The 26,606-nt window shown below is 46.5% G+C and overlaps 1 protein-coding gene across 1 annotated transcript in view; it reads right to left on the reverse strand.

Annotated features, from left to right (window-relative positions):
• ASXL2 (ASXL transcriptional regulator 2) overlaps positions 1-26,606 on the reverse strand; it is a gene marked incomplete at both ends in the record, with an annotated part of 82,625 nt that overhangs the window by 16,931 nt on the left and 39,088 nt on the right. Inside the window, 2 exons of the mRNA XM_079532823.1 lie at positions 871-997; positions 5,927-6,042. Coding sequence (XP_079388949.1) covers positions 871-997; positions 5,927-6,042 — 243 coding nt within the window. The remainder of the gene's footprint in view (positions 1-870; positions 998-5,926; positions 6,043-26,606) is intronic.

A 26,606-nucleotide genomic window follows, 5' to 3' on the forward strand; every position in this document is an offset into this window, starting at 1 on the left:
AACCATGCAATAGAAACGCAGAAGCCATTTGCTGCATCTTAACAACTGAAATCATGCCTACAGAACAGGGAGCTCATCCTGGAAAGCAGTTCTGATGAGAAGAGCCTACACATAACTGGCCAGAAGTAACCACACAGAACTTGTGATGATCAGTGAAAACCTGCTGCTGGGAAGGAAGCAAATGTACTGCTGAACGAGAAAGAGCAGAGCAGCCCTGTTCATGGCAAGGGGGTTGCAACTGGGTGATCTTTAAGGTCCCTTCCAATCTAAACCATTCTGTGATGATTCTACGACTGCATTCATTTCAAATGTAATTTCAGAAGAGCAGTTCAGCATCTTTCAGGTAAAAACATACATCTTTGAAACATGACATGAAAGCCACACTACAGAATGAAAAGGCAGTCTGCAAAGAAATGAATACTAAAAGAATCTCTGCCTAATTTGCTTAGACATGAGAAAGACCTGACTACAGTGCACATGCAGCTAAGGGGGATGACATCTGTCACAGAAAGATGTTGCACAGTAAAACCCATTCAAGATCTGTTCTTAACAGAATGTGCTCCTAATAAAGTCCAAGTCAGGGAGAAAGGAGCTGGAATATCTCAGAAACAAAACCACTGGGAAAGAGGACTTTATTCTTTCCTCCCCTGTGAGAATCACAGAATCACAGAATTGTAGGGGTTGGAAGGGACCTCCAGAGCTCATCGAGTCCAACCCCCTGCCAAAGCAGGTTCCCTACAGCAGGTCGCACAGGTCGGCATCCAGGCAGGTCTTGAACATCTCCAGAGAAGGAGACTCCCCAGAAAGAAAAAGCAAATTACAATGACAGTGACAATAGCAATGAGCAGGACGGGAGCTGCTGCCACGTACCGGGTTTTGTAGGTGTGGAGGCACTGGCTGCCTTGACAGCCTTCAGCAGGACGTGCTGATTAGAGGACACCGGCATGCCTGCTCTGCATTGCTGCTGCTGCTGCTTCTGCTGCTGCTGTTTCAAGGCCTGGGGAAGAGGAAATTCAAAATACTCTCAGAAATGATGAACGCACAGCACAAGCATCCTGACTGACAGCAGATGACAGCTGGATTCTCGCGGTGCGCGCATAGAAAGCTTTCACTCACTGTGCATGGGACACCGATCTACTTAAATGCAGCTCTACAGGCACACACTGCCTACCTCTGCACCTACAGCCAAAAGGTAACGGCTGCAGAATACCCAAAGTTGTGTTGTTGCATTAAAAAAAGATATCTCTAGAGGAAGGAATTCCAAATCTGGAGCTGGTTCAAGTAGTAATTATCAAGTAATCAAGTAGTAAGTATAACTAATTTCAAAGCATCAATTCTGCAATGTAATTCATTTTCACCTCCTGGAGAAGCAAGCAGCAACTTACTAAAAACATTCAACAGAGACAACGTCCATTAGGAAAGATTTTCCTTTTTTTTTGATTAGGAAAGTAATAAGGAATAGAACACAAAAATCCTTTGCTACAATAAAGGCTGTTAAGACAACTACAGCTTTGCCAAAAAAGCACCAGTGGCTGCGACGAGGAAGTAAGGAGGCAATTTGGTTAAACTGCAGCTGCTACCCAAGCCAAAGTGTGTGCTTTCAAAAAATGAACTCAAAAATAAACAGAAGGAATTCCAACAGATAAAGCACACACCAGAATTTAGGAATAGGAAGTGAGAGAAAACAACATGCTGCATGTATACAAATGAATGGGGCTGTTAATGAGACAACATCACTATCTTATACAATCATAACAAAATACAGTTATGAGCAGGAGAGGGAATATAGAGCCCAGGAGCCCCCAGGAAGAGGCCACATGAGGAAAGGGAAAGACAGACCCTCAGTTTGGAAAGGCACCACTTGAAGAAGACTGACAACAGCAGGATACAAATCACCAGGTGACATGGCAGATGCCTGTTTTCCTATCTATCAAGCAGTTCCTAAATAGTCACCTGCAGTGCAGGGCAAAAAAATAAAAAATAAAAAAAAATCAGTGAAACTGAAAAAACAACAAAATTGAAAACCGGGAAGGGTAAACATTCCCTGCTATGCACAATTAATCTCCTGCTATTGAGGTCAGAAGCTTAAAAGAAAAAGATAGGGAGGCATTCGATACAAGTTCAATTCCCACGTAATCTGGTCATTGACTGCAGCATCTGAACTTGCACACATGGATGGTGAGGGGGAGCTCCAGAAGAGCCTTCATGCAGGCCAGCACTACGACGGCCCATTCTGCCCTCACCCACACACTGCCTTTTCATCACAGGTCTGCGGGTCGCTGCCTGCCTTCCCTGCAGAGCAGATCTCCAGCCACACACACCAGGGCGACCGCTGGGTGTTAATGCCCTGCTCAGGTTCCAGCCAGCTCTGAAGCCTTGCAAAAAGGAGCTCGCTCGCCCCCCTTGGCCATCCAAATATGGCTGTGACCTCAATGTGGGTTCAGACCTCAACCAGAGAACACAGCCCATGTTCAGATTGGGTATTAGGAGAAATATCCTCTCATAAAGAGCAGTGGTGCAGTGGCACAGCTGCCCAGGGAGGTGGTGGGGTCACCAGACCTGGGGGTGTTCCAGAAGCGTGGGGATGTGGCACTGAGGGACACAGTGGGCACAGTGGGCTGGGCTGGGGTTGGACTTGGGGATCTGAGAGGTCTTTTCCAACCTGAATGATTCCATGATTCTGTGGGTGTTTGATTTACCAACCCAAGAGCTTCTGTAGGGTGCAGCCCAGCTCAGCTCCTGGCCTTACTCCTTCCATGCGTGTGTAGCAACATTAGACAACAAGAATGGATTAAGATGAAGGCCAGCGGCATAAACAATATTAAAACAATTTAATTAAAAAATTTAAAACCTCTGAAAACTCCGACGAGATCTGAATTCTGATGGCTTTGGGATGCGGCTGCTTGAGCTGTGTGAGGAGGAGGTGAGGTCAGTGAATGGGAGAGGAGCAAAGAACTGGGGCAGCATCTTCATTTTCCAGCCCAGGGTGAGAATCTGCCCATCTTTCCGAATCTGGATCATGAATTCCAGAGTCTGAATGCCTTTTTTTTTGTATCACCACACAATCACTACAACAGAGGAGGATTCTCCCTGGGAGTGTTTCTTCATTTGACCAGGATAAGAGCTGACACGCCTCTGTCAATTCAGATCGAGGTAATGCAAACCTCCAACTCCCAGTTCTTCCCAAAGACTGTAAGGAACAAGTGGCTTCTGCAGCAATGTGGTGTTCAGGGGTTAAACATCCTCATTTAAAATCTGCTCTCTCTTCCCTCCAGTGATGTTATAATTACCCAGCACTGAGTCCAGCCAGCTGTCTCCTCGACTGCACGCTAGCAAATAATCTGGGTATAATTAAAAATATGAAAGCTTTCTTTAGGATTATGAGGGAAATAACAATTATGTTTTTTTCTAGTATACTCACAAGGCCTTTGTCTCCCTCCAGCTAGTGATGCTTGCTCATTCTACCTAATTTGCACAATTTTTCCTGTCTACAGCAGGAATTGTGTTTAGGAAGAGGTGGCCGATGCGACAGTTGGACAAAACAGCAGAATTCCACTGGAACTAAAATTAAGCAATGGATTGGGCACACAATGCTCTTCATTTGATCCAAAGCCACAGTGAGTTTTAGGCAGGTGGGTTACAATGGTTGGATGGTTACAGCACTCTTCAGCAAAAGCCTTTTTCCAGCGTGCCCAGAAGATAAGTTATCAGCACACTCCAACTGGACACACTCTCTACTCTGGGAAGAAAATCCAAGGAGAAGTGCTGCTGTGATGGAAGACAGTGACCATAAGAAACAGCTTTGGGCCTTATAGACACAGAATCACAGAATTGTAGGGGTTGGAAGGGACCTCCAGAGATCATCGAGTCCAACCCCCCTGCCAAAGCAGGTTCCCTACAGCAGGTCGCACAGGTCGGCATCCAGGCAGGTCTTGAACATCTCCAGAGAAGGAGACTCCACCACCTCCCTGGGCAGCCTGTTCCAGTGCTCCGTCACCTCACTGTAAAGAAGTTCTTGCGCATGTTTGTGCGGAACTTCCTATGCTGCAGTTTCCAGCCGTTTCCCCTTGTCCTGTCTCCACTCACCACTGAAAACAGTCTGGCCTCGCCATTCTGCCCCCCACACCTTAGATATTTATAGACCTGGATCAGGTCCCCTCTCAGTCTTCTTTTCTCCAGGCTGAACAGACCCAGCTCACTCAGCCTTTCCTCATAGGAGAGATGCTCCAGGCCCTTCACCATCTTCGTGGCCCTCCACTGGACTCTTTCCAAGAGATCCTTGTCTTTTTTGTACTGGGGAGCCCAGAACAGCTGCAGAATGGTGCAGTGTGATCAAGGTATGCCACGTGTCAAGCCCAACATGTGTTCCCCCATTTGTCTTTCTTTCTGACTTCTCTTCCCCAGCCCAAGAGGGCTGAGAGCAGTGAAACTGAGATCACCACCTAAATTTTGGACCTCACCAGGTCTGACATATTTCAGAACGCACGGAGTCAGCACTGGAACAAGAATGCTCCAGAGGTAAACAGTGCAAGAAGAAAGGTGGGGCCAAGCGTGGGGAGAGCAGAGATGCAGGGGGTGGATGGAGAGGTGGGGAAGGCTGGTGGCAAGAGGAGCAGAGGGAATTCAGAGATGAAAAGTGGGAAACTATTAGACAAGAATTAGAAAGAAGACAGGCTTGACATGCGTCTAACTCCTACTGGCAACAAAGCTCCAGTTTATTCCATTTGTTTATCTTCACCTGCAATATTTTCCTCAACAGCATGTTCTAATTGGATCCTTATCTCTCACTGCATATCCTTTTCCAAACACCACGGGCATCTCTAAGAGCTGAATACCATCCTGACTGTTGTTTCTCAGCCGGGAAAAGCTGGGAAAACAGGCTGAGAAAAGGTAAATCCTATCCAGAACACATCAGGATTTCATCTGTCTGTGACAAGCTTCCGTAATCCCTCGACTCGCACCTCCTCTGCAGTTTGATTCATAACTCCTTGCAGATTTTTGCTTGACTGAGGGGTAAGTCTAACCCTGTTAAAGCACTTCCTTTCTAAGGATCACGGAAAACTAAACGATGCCGTTGGGGAAACACCTGCAAATAAGATCCTTAAGGGAATAATTCATCCTGCTTTTTCTCATTAAAAGAACCAGACCGTGTGAGGTACAGTTATCTGTTCCATCCTGAGAGCATGCAGTAAGCTCTACATACCAGCACACAGCACAACCAGCCCTGCTCCTTCTCTCATAACGCCCACTAGAGGAGCCGTGCAAAGCCAGCATGCTCTGCTTCCCCTCTGTCACCTCCATAAAGATACCCTGGGCCACAGAGTTCCTTGGAAGGGAAAGTATGCCCCTAATGAGGGGAATAAGTTAAAGGATTTAATTCTTCTTTGTTCTAAAACAGACTGCGGAAAGCTAAGCACATTCATCAAAAAGTTTGGGTGAAAATCAGTATCTCAGATTCATTCTCTAAAATAACAATGATACAATTTCCAGGTGCTTTTTCCAAGCAAGATAGTATTCCGAATCTCCTTTAAGAGAGAGGGATGATTTTTAGGACAAGAGGAGATGGCCTTAAGTTGTGCCAGGGGAGGTTCAGGTTGGATATTAGGGAATGTTTCCTCTCCAAAAGAGCAGTGCTGCAGTGGCACAGCTGCCCAGGGAGGTGGTGGGGTCACCAAACCTGGGGGTGCTCCAGAACCGTGGGGATGTGGCACTGAGGGACACAGGTGGGATGAGCTGGGGTAGGACTTGGAGATCTCAGAGGTCTTTTCCAACCTGAACGATTCTATGATTTAGCAAAGCCCTGTTTTATGCAACAGGCAGGAAGTCCTGACTTTCAGCCCTGCAGAGTGCAGTTTCCCTTCGAAAGATGGTCTACAGAGAAATAAGATTACTGCAGCAATCCCCAAACTCAGACTGTGCCACTTACCTGTTTGAGTGCCTTCTTGCTGTGCTTCTGGGATGAGGAGATGACTTTGCCTGTCTGGATGGAAGGTGACTGGCAGCTTGTCTGAGGGGAGGATGTCTGTGACAGTCTTGATGACACTGAAAGAGAAAAAAATATGTGGAAAATTCAATGCTTCTGCATTTGCCAGCAATGCAATAGCCAGGTCTCACCACTTCAGATCATCTCATGAGGCTCAGGAAAATTGCACCTCTAGCAAGTGTTACTTTTTGTGTAAGAGAAGAATCCCTTCTATTTCCTATTTGTATATCAACGAGGCAGCTGTCCTCCTTGGAGACCCAACTGCAGTTCCTGTAACTGACTTCAGATGTTCCATCTCTTGCCTATTTCTTTTTCACCATGGAAGCAGCTTGAGAAGAAGTTCCACAGAAGTCTAAAGGAAACGCAGACACAGGCAATGGTCTCCATCTGGGATGACCTATGGTCAGGCACCTACCTGACAGCAGCTTCTCATCAGATTAAATCTGCATGCCAAGCAAGAGCTGGAGGATAAATGACATGGAAACAGAGTGGACTGTGACTATTGTTTGGTCCCTTTTAAAAGAGATAGGTGAGAATAGAGAAGATACACCAATACATGAACACAGACGGTCTCTGAACGATTCCAGACAGACCTTACACAAATCTGGTCCTAGCCGTGTGGAGTCCTAAAGCAAAGCTTCTCATTCCACATGGCTGAGACTTTTGGACAGTCCCTTCACAACCAGCAAATCGAGGATGGCAATTAAACCACTGCTGGCCCAAATTTGGCACGGGATACTCAAGATATTTTGCTCTGGCCGCAGTGGAGGTGCTGCGTGGCCAACCAGGGAACCCATTTGGCATCAGTCTCTCACAATCATGGTTTTCCCTCCATTGTCTTGGCAGATTTGTACTGCGTTGGCCAGCAGCCAATGTTAACCCACCACATGTAAAACAAGCCAGGTAAATCAGTGCCACTGGGCTACTGGAAGCTGGTCAGCTGCTGAGAATGAAACAGTGCAACGAAAGAGACCAAAAAAGCATAATGACATTAATTGGAATGCCCTGCATTGCATGATGGCTGTAACAGAACAGACACCAAGTATGTGTAGGTGAGAGGATCAGTGAGAAGCAGGTGAGCAGATTGCTTCATATGCTGTAAAGCTGGGAGACTGACTGGATATGGAAGCAGCAGGCTGAAAAAAGAGAAAGTTAGCAAATTCAGGGTCTGTGTATATATTTGCACAAGAATTAGTACAGATAATAGTACCAGGCTGTACGACCAAGGAAAAAAACAAAGTGCAGAAGAGTGTTCGAGCCCAGGGAGAAGGATGATCCCTGCTGTAAAGAATAACCAGCCCTGCACATTGATTATTTAAACTATTGCTTCCTGCAGATTAGATGCAGAGCTGATCCTTTCAGAGCAGAAAGGACTCAAGAGATAATAGCACTCTTCATGAACGCTTGCTGCAGTGTGACTCTGCTCAGTGCCACCAGAGAAGGGAAGTTCCCAGAGATTTCCAGAGATTTCCAACGTGCTCCACGAGGAAGGATTCTGAAAATCATTAGGCAATTATCATAGAATCGTTCAGCTTGGACAAGACCTCTGAGATCCCCAAGCCCAACCCAGCCCACCGTGCCCACTGCCCACATCCCTCAGTGCCACATCCCCACGGTTCTGGAACACCTCCAGGTTTGGTGACCCCACCACCTCCTGGCAGCTGTGCCACTGCAGCACTGCTCTTTCTGAGAGCAAATTGTTCCTAATATTCAACCTGAATCTCCCCTGGCACACTTGTTTCAAAACCAGAGAACAGGCATTGCTCTGGTGCTGGAAAGGACAGAAGGAAAGAATTCAATGGTAATCAGGCAAGAAATCAACAAAAATTCTGCAAGATGACATACTAAGCAAGAAGTTTTAATGCTTAGGGATAGACTAGAAGCTACAAATGGAACCTGTAGTGATCTAAATCAATTTCATCAGTTCAGGAAGAAGATATCTGATGTCTGATGGGTTCATGGCAATGGCCAGAGAGGTGATGCAGTATGTGAGGGTGGATAGATGAACCTAACCTAGAACCTAACATTCTTACTGTGTATTCACACTGGCTGTCTCACTTGCATGCCGTAGTGTTGATCACACATCATCAAAAGGATTTATTACAGAATGTGACAGGATTTGGTAAAGCAGAGAAAATGGTGACAGACATGGAAGAAATGAGGGATATTCTGCACGCAAGGACCACGACTGAAACACACAAACCCAGTTAAGCATCTTCATGTCCAGGTGAGAGTCCCATGGGGAAGCACCATGCTCATGACCACCAACACTGCTCAGCACGAAGCAAACACAAATGCAGCTTAACATCTGAAACCCATGCTCAGCAACAGGCTGACTTACTGGCTTTGAGACATTTGAATAGCAGGAACACAAACCACATCCTCTCTAAAGCCCATCACTGCAGAAACTAAAGGTTCTGCTTGAAGCAGAAAATTAACTCAAATACAGGCTCCTCTGCTCTACTCTCATATTCAATCCACATTTTAATTTTCATGCTGTCTTGTAACTAAGATAACAAATCTTTCAGAACCAGTGATGGCAGAGCAAGCTAAAATCCAGCTCTGGGAGGAGGACTCAACCCATGAGCTGATGCCATAAGGAAAGACTACAGCAAGCTGTGCATACAAGCCCTTGGTGCTACAACGACTGCAGACTGACAGCTGTAACCACGACAGCTTCTCAAGAACAAAAGGAGAGCTCCAAAAGCTGAGCAAGGCCTGGCTGCTTGAACTCAGCTGCGGGCCACAAAGTGAAGTGGGCCGGATGGGGACAGAATCCTAGAAGCAATTCAGTCTGGAAAAGACCCCTAAGATCATCCAGTCCAACCCCAACCCATCCCACCATGCCCAACGACCACCTCCCTCAGTGCCACATCGCTGTGGTTCTCAAGTTCCGTGCTCACTGACAGGTCAAAAAGCAAAGACAGCTGCAAAATGTGATGGAAAGGGATGAGCAACAAATGTGAAATTATTAGAAAATAAAAGAGAAGGCAGCATTTTGTACATCCCAGAGCACAAACGTTTCGAACTGTATGTTTCTACCCACTGGTCTCAGAGAAAGACATGGGAAAGCCGAAGAAGATTCAGCAGATGAAATAAAGATAGTTGGAGGCTCCCTGCAAGGGCGAAGGGAAAAAGCAACAAAAATTGGTCCCAAACACACCCCTGGGTCCGTGGACCTGAAAACTCTCAGAAAGTTCACAGCCCTTTAAGGACTTAGCAGCCAAGAGCAGGTATAAGGCTACGACGTGCATGTGCAGAAACACTCTGGCTCCCACAGGACAAGGCTTGAGGAGCTAAGCTTGTTTCCTTTAGATTTAAAAAGAAGTTAAGCAAAGTGAGTTCTCTCTTCACTTCGGGCTTTCTTAATTGGAAAAATATGTGGAGCAAAGATTGCACCTCCTGATGCCGTTAAATCCTGAGAGCACTGCTGGAGGGAAGCTGCAGAAATAATTACAGAATGCAAAGCGACACCTGGGGAAGCAGTGAACCGAGCAAAGCACTGCTGTGAAAATACTCCGTGAGCTGCTCCGCATCGTTTCTGCACAACCAAAGATATTCTTCATCGGCTGAAGATTCTGGAAGATGGGGCCAGGATCTGAGCAAAAGGAATTTCAGTGCATTCAGAGATTCTTCTCATCCCAAAGAGGAGTGAGAGCTAAGGCTGGAGATGTCACCTTGAGAACGGGTGGTGAAGACGGAGACGTGACTGCATGGCAGCGCCAAAAAATCCCACAGGTACTGGAGAGTTCTGCCTTAGAGCAGTTAAACCCAAGCATACAGAGCCCAGAGAGCTCCAAAACTAATAACTCTGCACACTTGGCCCCAGGTTTTAGGCCAGCTGGTTCATTCACAAGGTTTCAGGACTTCCTGCTGTTGGTTTGGCTGGGAGAGGAGCTTGCCAGGTGAAGTTTTAACAGTTCTCTTAGATTAAAGTCGAGGAGACGAAGTGGAACATGTGTCAGCCAAACCTCGTGAAACCCAATTTGTTAGATAAACTGAGATTGGACCCAGCACAGCCCCATGTCCCAGCTGCAAGAATACTGGAGAAGGTGCATCTGCAGCCAATTACTGCTGCAATCTGTGGAATAGGGGCTCCTTTACGCTGTTGTCTTCTTACTTTAAGTGTAATCGACACAAAAGTATTTCTTCTGAGAAACCAAGCTGCAACAGAAGTTTAATTGTGCTAAAGGCCAAATTAAATAAGAAATTCCATTCTGGACAATCTGATGACATTTTGCAAGGTCTCAGGTTCCTTCAAGATTTGCAAACCCTAAAATATTGATCAATCTTAGAATAACCTGAGATGAAAGGGACCCATAAGGATCAAGGAGGCTGTGGATGCCCCATCCCTGCAGGCATTCAAGGCCAGGCTGGATGTGGCTCTGGGCAGCCTGGGCTGCTGGTTGGTGACCCTGCACACAGCAGGGGGTTGGAACTGGATGAGCATTGTGGGCCTTTGCAACCAAGGCCGTTCTGCGATTCTGTGATCACTGAGTCCAACTCTGATGCTGCCTTGTGTCTTCCCTTTGTAGAGTTCCAGCTCAGGCAGTACTAAGAACTCTGCCTGAAGTCGCAGGGCAGAGGAACACACTGATGAGCCACAGCTCCAGGAGATGCAACAGAAGGGTAATTTGCCAGTGTGTCCATTCTGACACCATACCGTGCCATTTGCTTACCCAGCACGGCCAAAGCACTGGTGGGAGGAATGCCACGATCCTGCTGACACGGCGGTGCTTAGGGCACACCATGATGCCTGCTGTCACCACGCAGACAGACTGAGCTCTGCCAACAGGCCGTCCTGCTACCCAGCAAGCACCATCAGCTCGTAATTCTCATCCAGCGCCAGATATTAGCACATGAAAGTGAAAACAGCAGAAAGGTGAAGACATCTGAATTTTTTTGACTTCTTTTGCCTTTTCCTGCATATCTCCTCTTAGACAAGCTATTTACTTTGTAGGGTGTGAATTTAGCAGGATATTTGTCTGTTTGAAATCACCGACTCATAGGATGGTTTGGGTGGGAAATCCCTCTGGCTTCCAGCACACATCTGCTCCCTTTTCTAAAAGAAAATTTAGTAATAATCCTCCAGCTATGTTTCTCTTTCTCAACTAGTGCCGAATAAACAAGAAAACAGATGGATGCTGCTGATCCTGCTTTGGGAGAGCACGATTAACTGCTTGGCTGCAACATCCCTTTAAGCTCAGTAGTTCTGTGTAACAGCACTACACAAGTCTCTGCTCGTTGGGGCAGTAGTTTACTTTCTGATTTATTGCCTTGCCTTCCCTTGATACTGTGTGAAGTGCAGAACTGCACTGTTAGAGCACAACGGCTTAAGCCTATGCGGGAAAACACCTGGAGAATCACTGAGCTGGAAAGGAGGAAACAGGAAAGCATAGGGAGGTCTTACAGGGAAACGATGGGGATGATGACAGAAATCATGCTTTCTTGGCTGGCACTCAAGTAATTCCTAAATCAAGATCAAGATGAAGATTTTCTTAAATGGATGTTGCACAAAGAACTGGATGCTTTCCTCAGGCTTAGCAGAAGAAACTGAAGCACACTGAATTACCCCACATCCCGCAGCCACTTTGATTCTGTGGCTCCAAAGGAAAATTACTCCTAGGGTCACTCAGCTCAAGGTCAACCCTGGCAGCTGACTTTACCAAACACATGGATATCGTGACTGAAGTGCCAATGATACAACAGCAGGAAATCAGAGAATCATTAAGGTTGGGAAAGAACACTAAGCTCATCCAGTCCAACTGCCAACTCATCGCCACCGTGCCCACAAAATGAAACAAAACTGACAGAATGCACAAGAAATATGGGAAAAATACATCCGCAGTTGTCAGAGAACTTGGCAGGCAAAATGCTCCCACATCAGAAGAAAAAACGTTTGCTAAAGTTTGCTGAACTTTGTGAGACCAAAATGATTCCGAGCAGAAGACAATCTGCATGAGTTATGAGCACAGCCAGAACACCCCCCCCAACATGAGCAGTGTAAAGCCAGGGAAGGATCCTGCATCGTGGGACTGCAACAGGTTCGGCGGTGTAAGCAGGGCGCCGCAGCCTTCTGAGCCATTCACATCCCTGATAACTGGAAATTCAGGCTCCCACTGCATGTCTCCTCCTTTTATAGATCAGAGCAAATTAGTTTCAAACATACCACGCAATAAAAGAAACTCTCAGCTTTGGTAAGTGGAATCAAAGTAATCTGAAGCAATGACTCTGCCTGCAAGCACTGCAGCAATCAGTGCCATCCTGTGAACGGGTCGCAGATCCCAATCATTCACTCCATCCAATAGGAATCTGCAATCTGTGATGTGCTGACGGGGTAAATTTGATTTATTACTTGGCACAAAAGAAGCACTCTTCTGTATGGTCTCCAGGTATGAGACGCTCATTCTTAGCCTCTAAAAGGACCCAAATGCACCACAGACAGAGCATGAGATGCATCCCAGAACACAGACCAAGTACTCACCTCTCTTCCTGGCTGGAGCTCAGCTGTAGGAACAGTACTGCAGGAACTCTACTGGGGTTTTGCCTCTGCTTTTGTTTAGCCTTGGGAGAGTCTAACGTGAAAATAAATTGAAAGAGTAGAACCAGAGTTCCTGCTCAAGATTTACATGTGTTTCCATGGGGTTTTCTGCCTTGAAATCAACACATTCAGAAAGAAAAGGCTGAACTTTACTAATTTGGAAAGAAATTACAGTCAAGATGAACTAAAAATACAGTACTCCCCCCCTTTCAACTATGTGCAGTCACAAGCTTAAAATAACCCAATTTTGAACAGCTAATGGGATCCAGATGTATGGCATGAAAAAGTCCTAGTGAAAGTCATCAAACACGTTCTGAGAAGCACACAAATGCCTCCTGTTCATCCAATGCCTTTTCCATTTTACAGGTATGCAGTTTGTCAGAAAGAGAATGGGAACTCAAGGCGGGATTCACACCAAACCAAGACCAAACGGACAAGGACGACGGCCATTTCGCGAGCGTTCTCCACCACACAACAGCTCCCTGCTAAAATCAAGGAGCAGAAAAGGACCAAAAATATCTTCCAATTGCAACCTTGCACAACTCCCACTCCTGCACTTTGCCCTGGGTAAAGTGGAGACTCTCACTGCCGTGACGAGGGTTACACATTCCTAAAATCACATTCGGTTTTTATGAACATAATAAAGATCATCCATCTGCTTCATACAGAGACTGGAATGGATTTGGCTCTGGCAGCTCTGAGAAAACAAGCTGAAGCTCAAACAAGTGTTGGATCACTCACACATCTATTGGTGATCGGAGGATGGTTGGACTGGGTGATCCTGTGGGTCTTTTCCAGCCTTGGTTATTCTATGATTCTATGACTATCCCTGTGCTCCATAGATCTCACTGCACCCACTTACCATCTTTTGGTCCCAATTCAAAGCTTTCTTAGGTCTCTTAGATCTCCATGGGATGGCAGTGGTATTCCCCAGCACAGGAGCATCCACCAGCATATCCAAGTGTCATATATCTCTGTCACCAGGCCACACCAACTATGGAGTTGGTGTTTTAAACCACCAGCTAGTTAAACCACCCCTAGGATTACCTAAACGATAGAGAAGTAGCTCTTGGTTTGGGAGGTGTAGCCATAGGGAGGGCACACGACTACATTTCTCATTTGATTCAGGCTGCATATTAGGAAGAAATTTGTCTTGTAAAGCGCAGTGATTCAATGGCAAGCTCCAAAGAGGAGCTTGTTCACCCACCTTGGCCATCCAAATATGTGACTGTGGGTTCAGACCTCAACCAGAGCACATAGCCCATGTTCAGATTGGGTATTAGGAAAAATATCCTCTCATAAAGAGCAGTGTTGCAGTGGCACAGCTGCCCAGGGAGGCGGTGGGGTCACCAGACCTGGGGGTGTTCCAGAAGCGTGGGGATGTGGCACTGAGGGACACAGTGGGCACAGTGGGGTGGGCTGGGGTTGGACCTGGGGATCTGAGAGGTCTTCCCCAACCTGAATGATCCTGTGATTCTGAGCATGGAGCACACATAGGAGCCCCAGCCATGGACTGGGACACCCCGCTGCAGGTGGTACATAAAAAAGGACTGAAAAGTCCTCAAGCCAACATGCTCTCAATCTGTATAAAATAAAGGAAATGAGGTGGTGAAAAAAGAATGTTTGGCAATCTACATCCTTATCACTTTTGAAATTGATGCAACATCAAGTTTTCTGGAGGATGCACAGCAATGACAGACAAGGTCACAGCTCCCTGCGTGTTCGTAAAAATAAAATCGTGAACATCAAAATGCTCTAAATTTGGTGACATTCTACTGATCTAAATAGCACTTTTTCAGCTGTTGAAATGTAAGGCAACTCTTTCACATAAACACATTAGGAAATTACAGCTGTAAGTGCTAATTACCTCAAAGGACACCAAAATTAGCCAACGCTAATGAGTTGTTCTATTTTTTTAATACTACAGCAGACGTGTGCCTCTAGGAAAAAGTGAAGACTATAGGAGTGATAAATCTAATTCTGATACATCTCAGTTACTCACGAGATGCACTTTGGTAGCCCAGGTATTTGACAGAAGCTGTCACTGCCATCACTGATAAATTTTCACTGAAAGTCATTTGACAACTGATCTTGGTAGCTGCCAGTGCCCAAACCATGCCAAAGTTTTGCAAACGCTGCACAACTGCCCAGCTGCATTTCTCCTGCAGCTTCAACACACTGCACCATCGAGCAGCACGTGGCACAGCACTGCACAAATTTCTGTTTCCGTGACCAGGATACTTCCCTCTTCCCCAAAAAAGAATTTAGCAGTTTATCTTCTCTTCCTTTGGACTCTGCAGAGCCTCTAAAATCACAGGATCCTTGGAGTTGGAAGGGACTTCTGAGGGCTATCTAGTCCAACACCCCTGCAATGAACAGGGAACAGGTTGCCCAGGGCCTGATCCAGCCTGGCCTTGAAAGTCCCCAGGGCTGGAGCATCCACTTCTCTGGGCAAATCTACTCCCTTAAAGCTTGAAACCATTTCCCCTTGTTCTATCGTCACAGACCCTGCTGAAGCCTGTCCCCTTCTTTCTCATAGCCCCCCACCAGATACAGACAGATCCCTCTCATTCTTTTCCTCACCAGATACAGACAGATCCCTCTCAGGTCACCTCGCAGCCTCCAGGCTGCACAGCCCCAGCTCTCAGTTGTCCTTATAGGAGAGGCAGGACGGTGTGATGCGACTCATCAGAACCCACAGACTTGTGGATGCTCAGGTTCCTCAGGTGGTCACAAACCTGGTCTTTACTTACAGTGGGAAGGATTGCTTCCCCACTTCCCTCCTACCAAACCAAATGTCTGAGGACTGTGTGGTGAGCAATTATCAGGGAAGACCGAGGCAAAAAAAAATTAAGAACCTCAGCCTTCTCCTTGTCTGTTGTTACCAGCCTGCCTGTGTCACTCACTACAGGGATACGCCTTCCTGGAGTTTCCATTTTCAATCTTCACAGATATTTTCTTTCTCCAGACCACGACTGATGTGCAGTAACCATAGAAGAGATGTCTTATGCTACTCTGCAGCATCATTCAGCAATATATTGACTGTTCTGAGAATGACTTGCCCCTGCTTACTAATACCACAGCATACGGAGGACACGTGGGTTCGTGAGCTGGAACAACGTATCTGGAGCACAGCAGGTCTCCTGAGGTACATCAGCAACTGATCTTCATTATTGGTCTGTTGCCATCATGAGGAAGCTTTACTTCTCCCACCCACGAGTCTGACATCCGTCTATACATGAGATCTTACACCTCCCACCCATGAGTCTGACATCCATCCATGCTCACAAGGTCCCACCTACACATACAGACATCATCTCCCACCTACCAGCCTGATATCCATCCATACATATGAAGTCTTGCACTTCCCATCCACGAGCCTTGCATCCAGTCGTACACACAAGGTTCTACATCTCCCACCTACAAGCTCGATATCCATCCACACATACGAGGCCCTACATCTCCCACCCTCTAACCTCACATACATCTCTCCATAGATCCTCTCCCTCCCCAGGGGTAGGAACGTCTGGATTTTGTGTTGAGGGACACGGTGTAGCGAGTTCTATTGGTGACAGGCGGATGGTCGGACTGGATGATCTTGAAGGTCTCTTCCAACCTTGATGTTCTGTGATTCTGTAGCTCCATCCCTTGCCTCGAACCATCCTGGCATGCTTCCTGGCTGAGCTGATTCAAATTGCTGGTCAGACACAAAGCTACCAGCTCTTTTGTCACTAGCTCTGTTTCTGTAGGACCGCTGAGGCTCACGGAAGGGTCCCCACGACTGCCCCAGTCCACTCCATGTCTGTAAAGGGAGCACAAAGCTTACAGCTGTGTGAGAAAATCTCAGAGCAGCTCTGCTGACCCTGTGCATCTCTGCAGAAGACGTTTAGAGGACAGCGCAAGCGGGACCGCAGGCTTCACATCTTTTGTTACGGGGCGCCAGAACACGTTTCTAGGTTGCTGACTCAAACAGAGCAGATGAGAGGTGGCCAAACACGAACTGTGTAGGAAGCTGCCGTAGGCGTTCAGAGAAGGGAAGATGTGGTTACGTTTCTTTGAACTCCTCTCCAGGTTCTTGCATCGTGTATCACCACAGAGCATAAGGCAGGCAGCACAACTGCCTTCTTCCTTGCATATGAAGAGCTTTGTTACAGACAGATAACAATTAATTCACCACCTCTCAGGTCTCTTTGATGATTTTGACTGCAGCTTGTCTCTGCCAATACACATTCTAATAGAAAAATAGCAGTTTTAAAATCTTGTATTCTGACTATAGAGCATCTTCAGCTCTTTTTTAAACTAAAGGCGGAAGATTTAGGTTAGATGTTAGGAAGAAATTCTTTACTCAGAGGGTGAGGAGACACTGGCACTGCTGCTCAGAGGCCAGGCTACATGGAGCCCTGGGCAGCCTGATCTGGTGCGGGGCACTCAACTTAGATCTCTAAGTATCCTCCAATCCAATCATTCTATGGCTCTATGATCCTGTGATCTTTAAGGACCCTTCCAACCCAACTATTCTGTGGCTCTATGATCTTTAAGGATCCCTCCAATCCAATCATTCTATGGCTCTATGATCTTTAAGGATCCTTCCAATCCAATCATTCTATGGCTCTATGATCTTTAAGGACCCTTCCAATCCAATCATTCTATGGCTCTATGATCTTTAAGGATCCTTCCAACCCAATCATTCTGTGGCTCTATGATCTTTAAGGATCCTTCCAACCCAATCATTCTGTGGCTCTATGATCTTTAAGGATCCTTCCAACCCAATCATTCTGTGGCTCTGTGATCCTGTGATCTGTAAGGACCCTTCCAACCCAACTATTCTATGGCTCTATGATCTTTAAGGTCCCTTCCAAACCAACCACTCTGAAGTTCTATAATTCTGTGACTTGATTGTGAGCCCTCAGGGGAAGCAATCCCACGTGCAGATCCAACCTAGCGGTGCTCCAATCCAGTCCTATGAGAGGGTTGTAATGTGTCCATGTTCTCTGTTGAAGAGCAGGAAACTTAGCTCAGATTAAATTTAGTTTCTTCTCTGCTACTGAGAGATCAGTTCCTAGAGACCACTGTCAAAAACATCAAAATAAAATCATTAGGGCTCTTTCTCATACAGTTGTCCATGATTAACTCCTCTTCCTGATCCTCTCCAGACGTGAACGATCACTCAGGAAAGATCCACGTGTAGAATTAACTGGGAACAGAAATTCAGCTCACACCCAAACTAATTTCCAATGGAGATCCAGTGGTGTTTAAAAGTCCATCTCTGCCTCCCCCGAGATGACACTCACTGCTCCTGCTGATGATTTGTGCCACTGCTTGCTTCTGCAAACCGGCTTAAAAATGCGGTGTAATGTCATTTAATGGAAAATCGTTCTGCATTTACAGCAGGAATGTGAAGTCCTGGGCTGAGGCACTGCCTGGGCGATGTACTGCACTGTAAAATAAGGGCTTTTAAGTGGACAGAAAATCAATTTCCCTATACTACGTTCTCAGCAGCAGCTGAAATGATTGCGGTGCTATTAAAAGATACTCCCTGTTCCCCAGACAGACGCTGAAAATGGAGAAACCAAGCCCCAAAAGTAACGTCTGGCAAGTAAAAAAAGTCTTATAAAGGTCACCTGAACTACCAGCACTGCCACTTCAGTGCCTGCCATGAGAACCACGGAGAAAATACCGCATGCTGAGAAACAGAAATCACCCCAAAGCCAAACTGCTGCAGGCTGTTAGGATGAGTGCAAGGAGAAGAGGCTCAGAAAGCATCCGCAGCATTTTTATTCTGAGTTATCAGCTGGGGTAAACCTTTCTTATGCATCGGTCTGCAACGTTTGGAAAGAATCCGTGAAGTTCTGAAGATCTCAGCTCAGGTGACCAGCTCTCTGTGACCATCAGCAAAAGCTCTAACACCTCTACAAATTAGGAAATGAGCATGAGCCGTGTTTTGAGGTGAAAAGAACTAACTCCTGCACTAGAATGATGTCAAGAGCTGAGAATTAGGGAGTGTGGCTGCATTGGTCTCAGCAGCAACAGAGGCAGTCTGTGCAATTATACGCGTACTTCGTTTTTAAAAGGTTTCGTCTCCCACAAGGGATGAAAACAACAACAAATCTGACTGGCAGGAGCGCTGATGAAAATGAAAACTGCAGATTGTTACAGAGACATTCACCAGAGCACCAAAAAGCCACGTGTAACCACACCACACATCAGAAAGGAACAGTGAAGGAACAGTTAAAAATAAAAAACGCATTATAGATTGCAATGACTCCTTCAGAGCTGACGATGATGACCAAGCTGGTAGTAATCAGTGTTTACACAGGACTTGGCTACTCTTGGCTACACTGCCAATATAAAGAGGCACTTCTATGGCAAACACTTTGCTGAAAACTGGAGAAGTGTAGGAGAAATGTCAGCTCCTCTGAGGTGAGCACAGGGCAGAGCTATCTAGAAAGCATCTTTAGAATGCACATCACCCTTTTCTTAAAATTTAGTGAGGCAAAAATTGTTTTTATCCTCTATAGGTGAAGCAAGATGCTTTCAGTCACTTGAGGCAAAGCTGCACAGCATCCAACATTTATGAAGCCTCCTCACATCCCTACAGCTCAATATGTAGGTATATATAATCTGCACGTAATTTAAGTATTGGTTTGATGTAGAATCATGGAATCATTCAGGTTGGAAAAGAGCTCTGAGATCCCCAACCCCAGCCCACCCCACTGTGCCCACTGCCCACGTCCCCCAGTGCCACATCCCACAGTTCTGGAACACCTCCAGGGATGCTGACCCCAGCACCTCCCTGGGCAGCTGTGCCACTGCAGCACTGCTCCTGCAGAGAAGAAATGTTTCTTACTATCCAACCTGAACTGCCCCTGGTGCAACTTGAGGCCATCACCACTTGCTCTATCACCGATTACCTGGGAGAGAAGGACAACCCGTACCCTGCTTGGTCCTCTCATCAGTAATACACCATTAACCTGGCTTCTCACTAGCATTTCTGAGATACGCAGTGACCCATCTCAGCATGGCTTTTGGGACACAATTCTGTTGATGGCCTGGTGATTTTCCTATTGGGAAAGGAGGAGGGAGCTCGCAATGGCCACAGTGGGCTGAGTGCCAACACGCCCCATGTTTCCTCCTGACAGGGCCTCTGTGGCAGGCTGGAGTGCAGTAACAGCATCTGTAGTGGCAAAGAAGGCCAGAAGTTGTTCAGATGCTACAGTAATGCAGTCATGAATCACAATCATAAGTCTGTGAAAATGGGCAAAGAGTGGTGAGGTTTGATAACATCAGGTTACTTGGAAGAACAGAACACACAGGGTGACTGAAAATTCATAGGTCTTGTATGATGACCTCAGAAAGGTGGTATTTTCATAGGATTATAAAATGGTTGGAAGGGACCTCAGCATCCGCTGAGCCCCACACCCTGCCACAGGCTGGGTGCCCCCCACCAGCTCAGGTCTTGAACAACGTGTGCTGTTTTCATCCTGAGTCTAAATGCAACCAGGTGTGCTTGAAAAGCACGATAAGGATGGAATGGCCTGAGGAGGAGCCTTCATTTCTGAGGGTGCCGCTGATCACGAGCTGATCTGATCAGACTGCTGCTGCTGCTGCCGAGGATCAGGATTTCTGCCTTCAAAGAACCCCTATTTAAGCAAAGTGTGCTTTGCATGTGGACAAGGAAAACACACACCCTCAGTGTCAGGGCAAGCATGGTTCAGTACTGATTCAACACGGAACAAGCCTTAGCTTGAAGGCATACAGAAAAACACAGATGCAGAGAGCTTAAAGGAGGAACCCACCATGCTGGTGAAGCAGGAAGGTCAGCCTATACTCAGAAACAGCTTCATATACGTGGAAATCCAGAATATCATGGGGAAGGAATTTCTTAGAATCACAAAACTGTTAATGTTCAAAAGATTTTGATGATCAAGTCAACCCATTACCACTGCGCTCCTTGCTCACAGAATCATTTAGGTTGGGAAAAACCTCTACAACCCCTAAGTGCAACCCCAGCCCACCGTGCCCACTGCCCAGTGCCACATCCCCACGGTTCTGGAACACCCCCAGGTTTGGTGACCCCACCACCTCCCTGGGCAGCTGTGCCACTGCAGCACTGCTCTTTATGAGAAGAAATATTTCCCAATACCCAACCTGAACCTTGCAACTTAAGGCCATTACTTCTCATCTTAAATTTCAGACAGGTCCTTTAAAACACAAGCATTTCCATTGCTGTTAGTGCAGGCAGCAGCCTGAGCCCTGTACTTTTGAATGGGCTTTCCCTCAAAACTTGCATTTGCCTCGTGTCAGCTGGAGACTGATTGAATGAGCGCTGTGCCACTGCCTACACAGCCCCTTCCTGCAGAGCCTGTGCTCAGCTCAGCAGAAAAACAGCTCCGACTGCAACACGGTAGAGTTGCAAGGTCTGGATGAAATGGAACAATACATCAATTTCCAGAGACTCTCAACAACTGCATGTGCAACAGACTGTTTTAGCCTCTAGCTGAGGGAAACCATGTGAGTGCAGGCAGAGCATATCTGTGCACCAGGGCTCAGCAAGGAGCAGTGTCACCGTTCGCCTCGAGCAGCTGCAGACACATGCAGCAGCTTTCAGTTCCCCCTTGCTATGAGCGCTGCAACATGTTCCTCATGTGAAATCCATGCAAAATTCATGCACAAAATCCTCTGTTGTAAAGTTTCAATTCATAACCCATCTTTCCATGCACCTGAATGCCCACCAAGCACGGAGCCAGGTGTGGGTGCTTGGGATCACAGCCAACAGCTCCCATGACCGTAACATCTACAGAAATAAAACTGCTGGAGAGTGAGCCTTGGGTGTTCTATAGCTCATAACGTGGATAGTATGGCATAAAGCAGAGCATACACCAACCTAAAAAAGTAGGGAAAAGGGACATTTCTGGTGTTGCAGATTGCCTGGTAAGTTGTATGTGACACTTGGGAAACGGCTTCCTCCTGAGTCACGAGCACAAACAGGAACTGGCTGCATTCAGAAAAGCTGAGATATTTCAACCCAATCTTTAACAGGAAGAAACTAAATGACATAACCCAAACAGAGTTCTTTTGAATTCTTTTTTTTTGCTGTTGTTTTTTTTTTTCCCTTTGCATTTGTTGTGGGCTGGTGGCAGCAAAGCACTCGCTGAAGGTGCTGCTGTCATCAGGGTTAATTACAGAAGCTGCCAGCAAAGCGGGCACGTGGCCTCCAATGCTCTGTTGTCAGACATTCCTCCAGACTGAAAGATAATGCACTGAATTCTAGGCAGGGAACAGTGCTTTATTTCATAGAATCATAGCATCATTAATCATCATTATTAAGGTTGGGAGAGATTGCTAACACCTCATTTTTTTCCCTCTTTGCTACAGCTAACTCAGGTTGTGCTCTGCTGCAGAGACCTGAGAGCACAATGATCTCAGAAGGTGACACACACAGAAGCTACACAAAATCCTCCTTCTCCTTCAGGATGACTCTGAGTAGAAGGGGTACAACAGGAACATCCAGCATGGAAGAAATTACAGGAAAATCCAACGTTGAATGCTGTTTTTTAACGGATAGAAGCCTTCCAAGTCTGGGCAGATGTATAGTGCAATGATACAGGTTTATTTGGGGGCTGGAACTAGACGACCCTTTAAGGTCCTTCCCAAACTAAGCCATCCTGTGATTCTATTTGCATCAGCATGCAAAGCCAGGTCTATGTTCTGCTCAAGTTGCACTTCAGTCTGCTGAAGTTTTGCAGCTGGCCATAGAAACAAGACTAAGTTACACATGATTTATTTCCAGACTCCATAAGCACAGACTACATTAGTACAGGGGAGCTCCGAAACAGCCCCAGATGTACAAATGAGGTGCAGCACAAGTAACGCTGAGCCCACTGCACTTCTTGCTCACGGAGTGCATTACAACAACAAATTGCAAGTTGCCCCAAAACCATAGTGAAAAGATGATAAAAGCATCTGGAAGTGAGGTATTTACACTTAAAGTTTCAGGATGATTTAAAAGAATGTGAAACCAAAGTGTTTTGGTTTTACAAGCACCGCACCGCATCCAAAAAAGCTGTGCTTTTATTGTCAGTCTCAAAAGGCGACAGCTGAGAAACTGTTTCCCATCAGGGCCAAAGAAAAGATATCTGTGCCTCGCTGCCCATCGTCACAGAGCCAAAAAAGCACCCACTCCATCCCCTACAGTGCAAATCCCCAGCAGCAGCTGCCTGCTGGAGCAGCATCCCCTTACCTTCCAGAGGAATTGCACGGAGCTGCTCCATGAACATTATTTCTTCTGCTTAAAATCTGCAACCTCGTGGCCTCCTCCAGCTTTCTGCTTATGCACAGATGTACAGGCAATAATGCAGGAGGGTTGTTTTAAATTTTTTCCTCTGTGCTCCTGATTGGCTCAGCGCAATGCCCATGTGGGTCTACAAATGCGAGGTTTCTACCCTTTTTAAAATCAAAGTGTCAGTTTTGCTGCTGTCAGAGCACTTTATTTTTGTACATATAAGGAAGTGGCTGTTGATGTTATCTGAACGTGCTTCCTGTTTTATATGTATATGAGCAAAAATAATGGCACGTTAAGCTGAGCCGCAGTTTCAGAGAGCTCAGGTTGGAGCCTCCGAGCAAAACGCAATGATGGGAGCACACCTCAGCTGCTCGCTGTCTGCCACGGTTTGCACTCACTTCACTGATTCCCATCAGAGATCTGTGTCCTCCCAACAACAGCCCTCCTCCCCATAAATAAACTCCCCCCATGCAATAAACTGCATGAGCAACGCTTCCTAATGAGGTTCTGGGATGCTTCCAATCGCAAAGGGCTCAGCATACCTCAACTACTGCACAGGTAATAAAGCAGCCAGCAGCCAGGCCATGCCACCAGAGCACTCTGTCTGAATTTGGGCTATCAGTTTGGTTTTTTAAACCAGGAAGGAGTCCTCCAAGTGTTTCATGTAAGCATCCAGGAAGTGGCTGTGTAGGAGTGCTGTGTTCCAGAGCTGACGCTGCGGAACAAAACGTGATGAGAACCTAATTGGAATTTAATGTCTTTTTGGTTATTTCAAAGCAGAGCAAGCAAATGTATGAGTAAAAACTTGCTTCTGTGCAGAAATTCTTCCACTCTACCTCTTGGATATTATAGCAGTACAATTAAACTGCAGGTTTTGCTAAATGAAGCTGAAAGAAAAAAGTCTTCCAGATGCATGCAGTAGGTGAAACCTATGAGCTCAAAGCTATGGAATAAAACAATACCAAGAGCACAAGAATCACAGAAGAGCTTGGGTTGGAAGGGACTTCAAGGATCACAAAGCTCCAGCCCCACCACTTCAGGCAGGGCCACCAACCTCCACATTAATACAAGACCAGGCTGCCCAAGCCTTGTTTCCAAACCTAAACTGCAAAGCATGAAAGGTGCATCCAGACCCAGACCCCGCTTTGACCACCGCTGCATGGCATACACAGCATCCCAGCTGCCCCCTCACATCCTGGAAGGAAAAACAGCTGAAATTCTGGGGTGGGTGGAAAGCTGGTCTATGTTCTGATGGTTTGTATTTTGAAAGATACCATTTGTAATGAAGTTATCTTTGTTTTTTGGACCATCACTACATGTTTCTAAAGCCCCCCATGAAACACACAGACTGACACAGACCGACAACATCTACTGGAGGTCTCATGGAAGAGCTGTCAGGTTGAATAATAGGAAACATTTCTTTTCTGAAGGAGTGGTGATGCAGTGGCACAGCTGCCCAGGGAGGTGGTGGGGTCAGCATCCCTGGAGGTGTTCCAGAACCGTGGGGATGTGGCACTGAGGGACGTGGGCAGTGGGCATGGTGGGATGGGTTGGGGTTGGACTAGAGGATCTTGGAGCTTTTTTCCAACCTGAATGGTTCTGGGGTTCTATGAACAAGGACCCCTGCAGTGTCTGAAAGCACCCAAAGGAGCAGGGCCACGTTGACGCACGGCTGCAATGAGACGAGAGAGAGTAGAGGGAGATCATAAAGTAAACATGCCCTGCAAAACAAAAGGTACAGAGGTCACTGGCAAAGCCAGAAGTGCCCAGGGGAAGCCCCCGTTGTGGTTGCTGACTTCTTACTGCTTGTCACTGACACAGTAGGTCAAAAAGTCACCGAAAATGGTAAATTTGTCAGGATGGCTGCATTTGTCCCTGTGCAGAGGAACAGAGGAATAACATGTGGCCAGGCAATATGAATCTGTGCTCACACTGTGTCATAAGAGGGAGCTTACTAAGAGCCCACACTCTCCTAAAAAAAAAAACCTTTGAAAGAAGAAAGTAGCAGGGAACTTGTTTATGACTTCAAATGTTCTTTTGTGCAACATAAGCTCAAAAAATGTTATTTTTGTATGGAATTTCTGACTTCTGGTTGAGCGAAGTGCAGGGTTTTGTGTTTTAATGAAGAAAATCTTGAGAGAGAAATCTCTGTAAGAATTTCACACACCATGGCACAGTAATATTAAGCTTCATAAAAAGGGGAACCACACTGAAACACAGAAACGACCTACAAAGAAATTAAGCAGTGCATCTAAAAGGGCAAAGCAAAAGCCAATGGCAAAGACATCACTTAAATTAACCATAATAGCTTCCTGGAGAAAATGTTTATCAAATGTGACTCCACAGTTTGAAATATGCTTGTCTGCTTTAGCACCAGAGTGAGGGGGATTACTGCAGGGTGCCTGAGGAAGCATGCCCAACCCACACCGTTCAACATACACAACATGAAAATTGGGCACACACAGCTTGTTGGCATAAAATGTTCTTCTGCAGCACAGACTGAACTGCAGAGAACTGCAAAAGGAGCTCAGAGCACCGTGGGAAGAGGCAGTGAAATGAGGGAGAATTCTGAAAGGATTAAAGGCAACCTAAGGGCCAAAGGGAGGAACGCAGCCCACACGATGAGCTCGGAAATGTACTTTGCTGTTAAGGAATGGATTCCAGACTTGCAGACATGTAACCCCAACAGCACTGAATCATGGAATCGTTCAGGTTGGAAAAGACCTCTGAGATCCCCAAGTCCAACCCCAGCCCAGCCCACCATGCCCAATGAGCACATCCCTCAGTGCCACATCCCCATGGCTCCGGAACACCTCCACAAGGTGACCCCACCACCTCCCTGGGCAGCTGTGCCACTGCAGCACTGCTCTTTCAGAGAAAACTATTTCTTAATATCCAATCTGACCCAAACAGTCTTGATAATAGGGCCCATAGGAACCCAGAAGGCTCAACAAGGCCAAGAGCAAGGTGCTGCACTTGGTTTGGGGCAATCTGAGGTACACGTACAGCTGTGAATCGCTCCATCCCTGGAGGAGCCCAAGGTCAGGCTGGAAGGGGTCATGGGCAGAAGCCAGCCCACAGTAGGGGCTGCACCCGAATGGTCTTTAAGGTCCCTTCCAACCCAACCATTCTGTAATTCTATGATGTACTGCCTCATATTGCTTTCCCACCTGTTTCCTACACAGAGCTCCAGCACTTTCAGCCAGAGCAGGATTCATAGGACTTACACCGAGCTGCAAATACAGAGACTGTGCTTCCATTTCCACTCTTGCAGTGCCCTGCTGGCACAGGGGCAACTCAGGCTGCACCGAGCTCTGCTGGGCCTGGCAGCAGCTCCACACATCTGCAGCCCCAACAATTCATTGCACAGCAATGCCCTCCCTGCTCCAGCACAGTGGTGTACTGAGATTTTCTTAAAGGGAAGCTCAAGGAGGACACCATTTCCGCTCAGAAACCCGTGAATGCCTTTGTGTGACACTAAGAGGTGAGTTCATTAGCATTTAAGAGCTGCTCAAACAAAGGAAAACAAACCTCAGGGGAACAGAAGGAAAATAATCGGTGACACCACCGACCACAGCCACACTTTTAATAATGAAGTTGGCTTCAAGTGCATTAAAGCACTGTGATTCCTAGAAAGAAGAATAATCAGTATCTAGCCACAGAAGAAGTGCAAAATTCCCTTTTTTATTTGTACTGGAACTGCTAACTTCAAATCTTCTGCTTTTGAGCTCTGGGTAACTTTTGCCACCTCTTTCAGCCTACAGATTCCCTTCCTTCTTTCTCTGGTTCCCAAACCACGC

The sequence above is a fragment of the Tetrao urogallus genome (genome assembly GCF_951394365.1).
Source record: "Tetrao urogallus genome assembly, chromosome: 2".
In the NCBI taxonomy this organism is placed as follows: Eukaryota; Metazoa; Chordata; class Aves; order Galliformes; family Phasianidae; genus Tetrao; species Tetrao urogallus.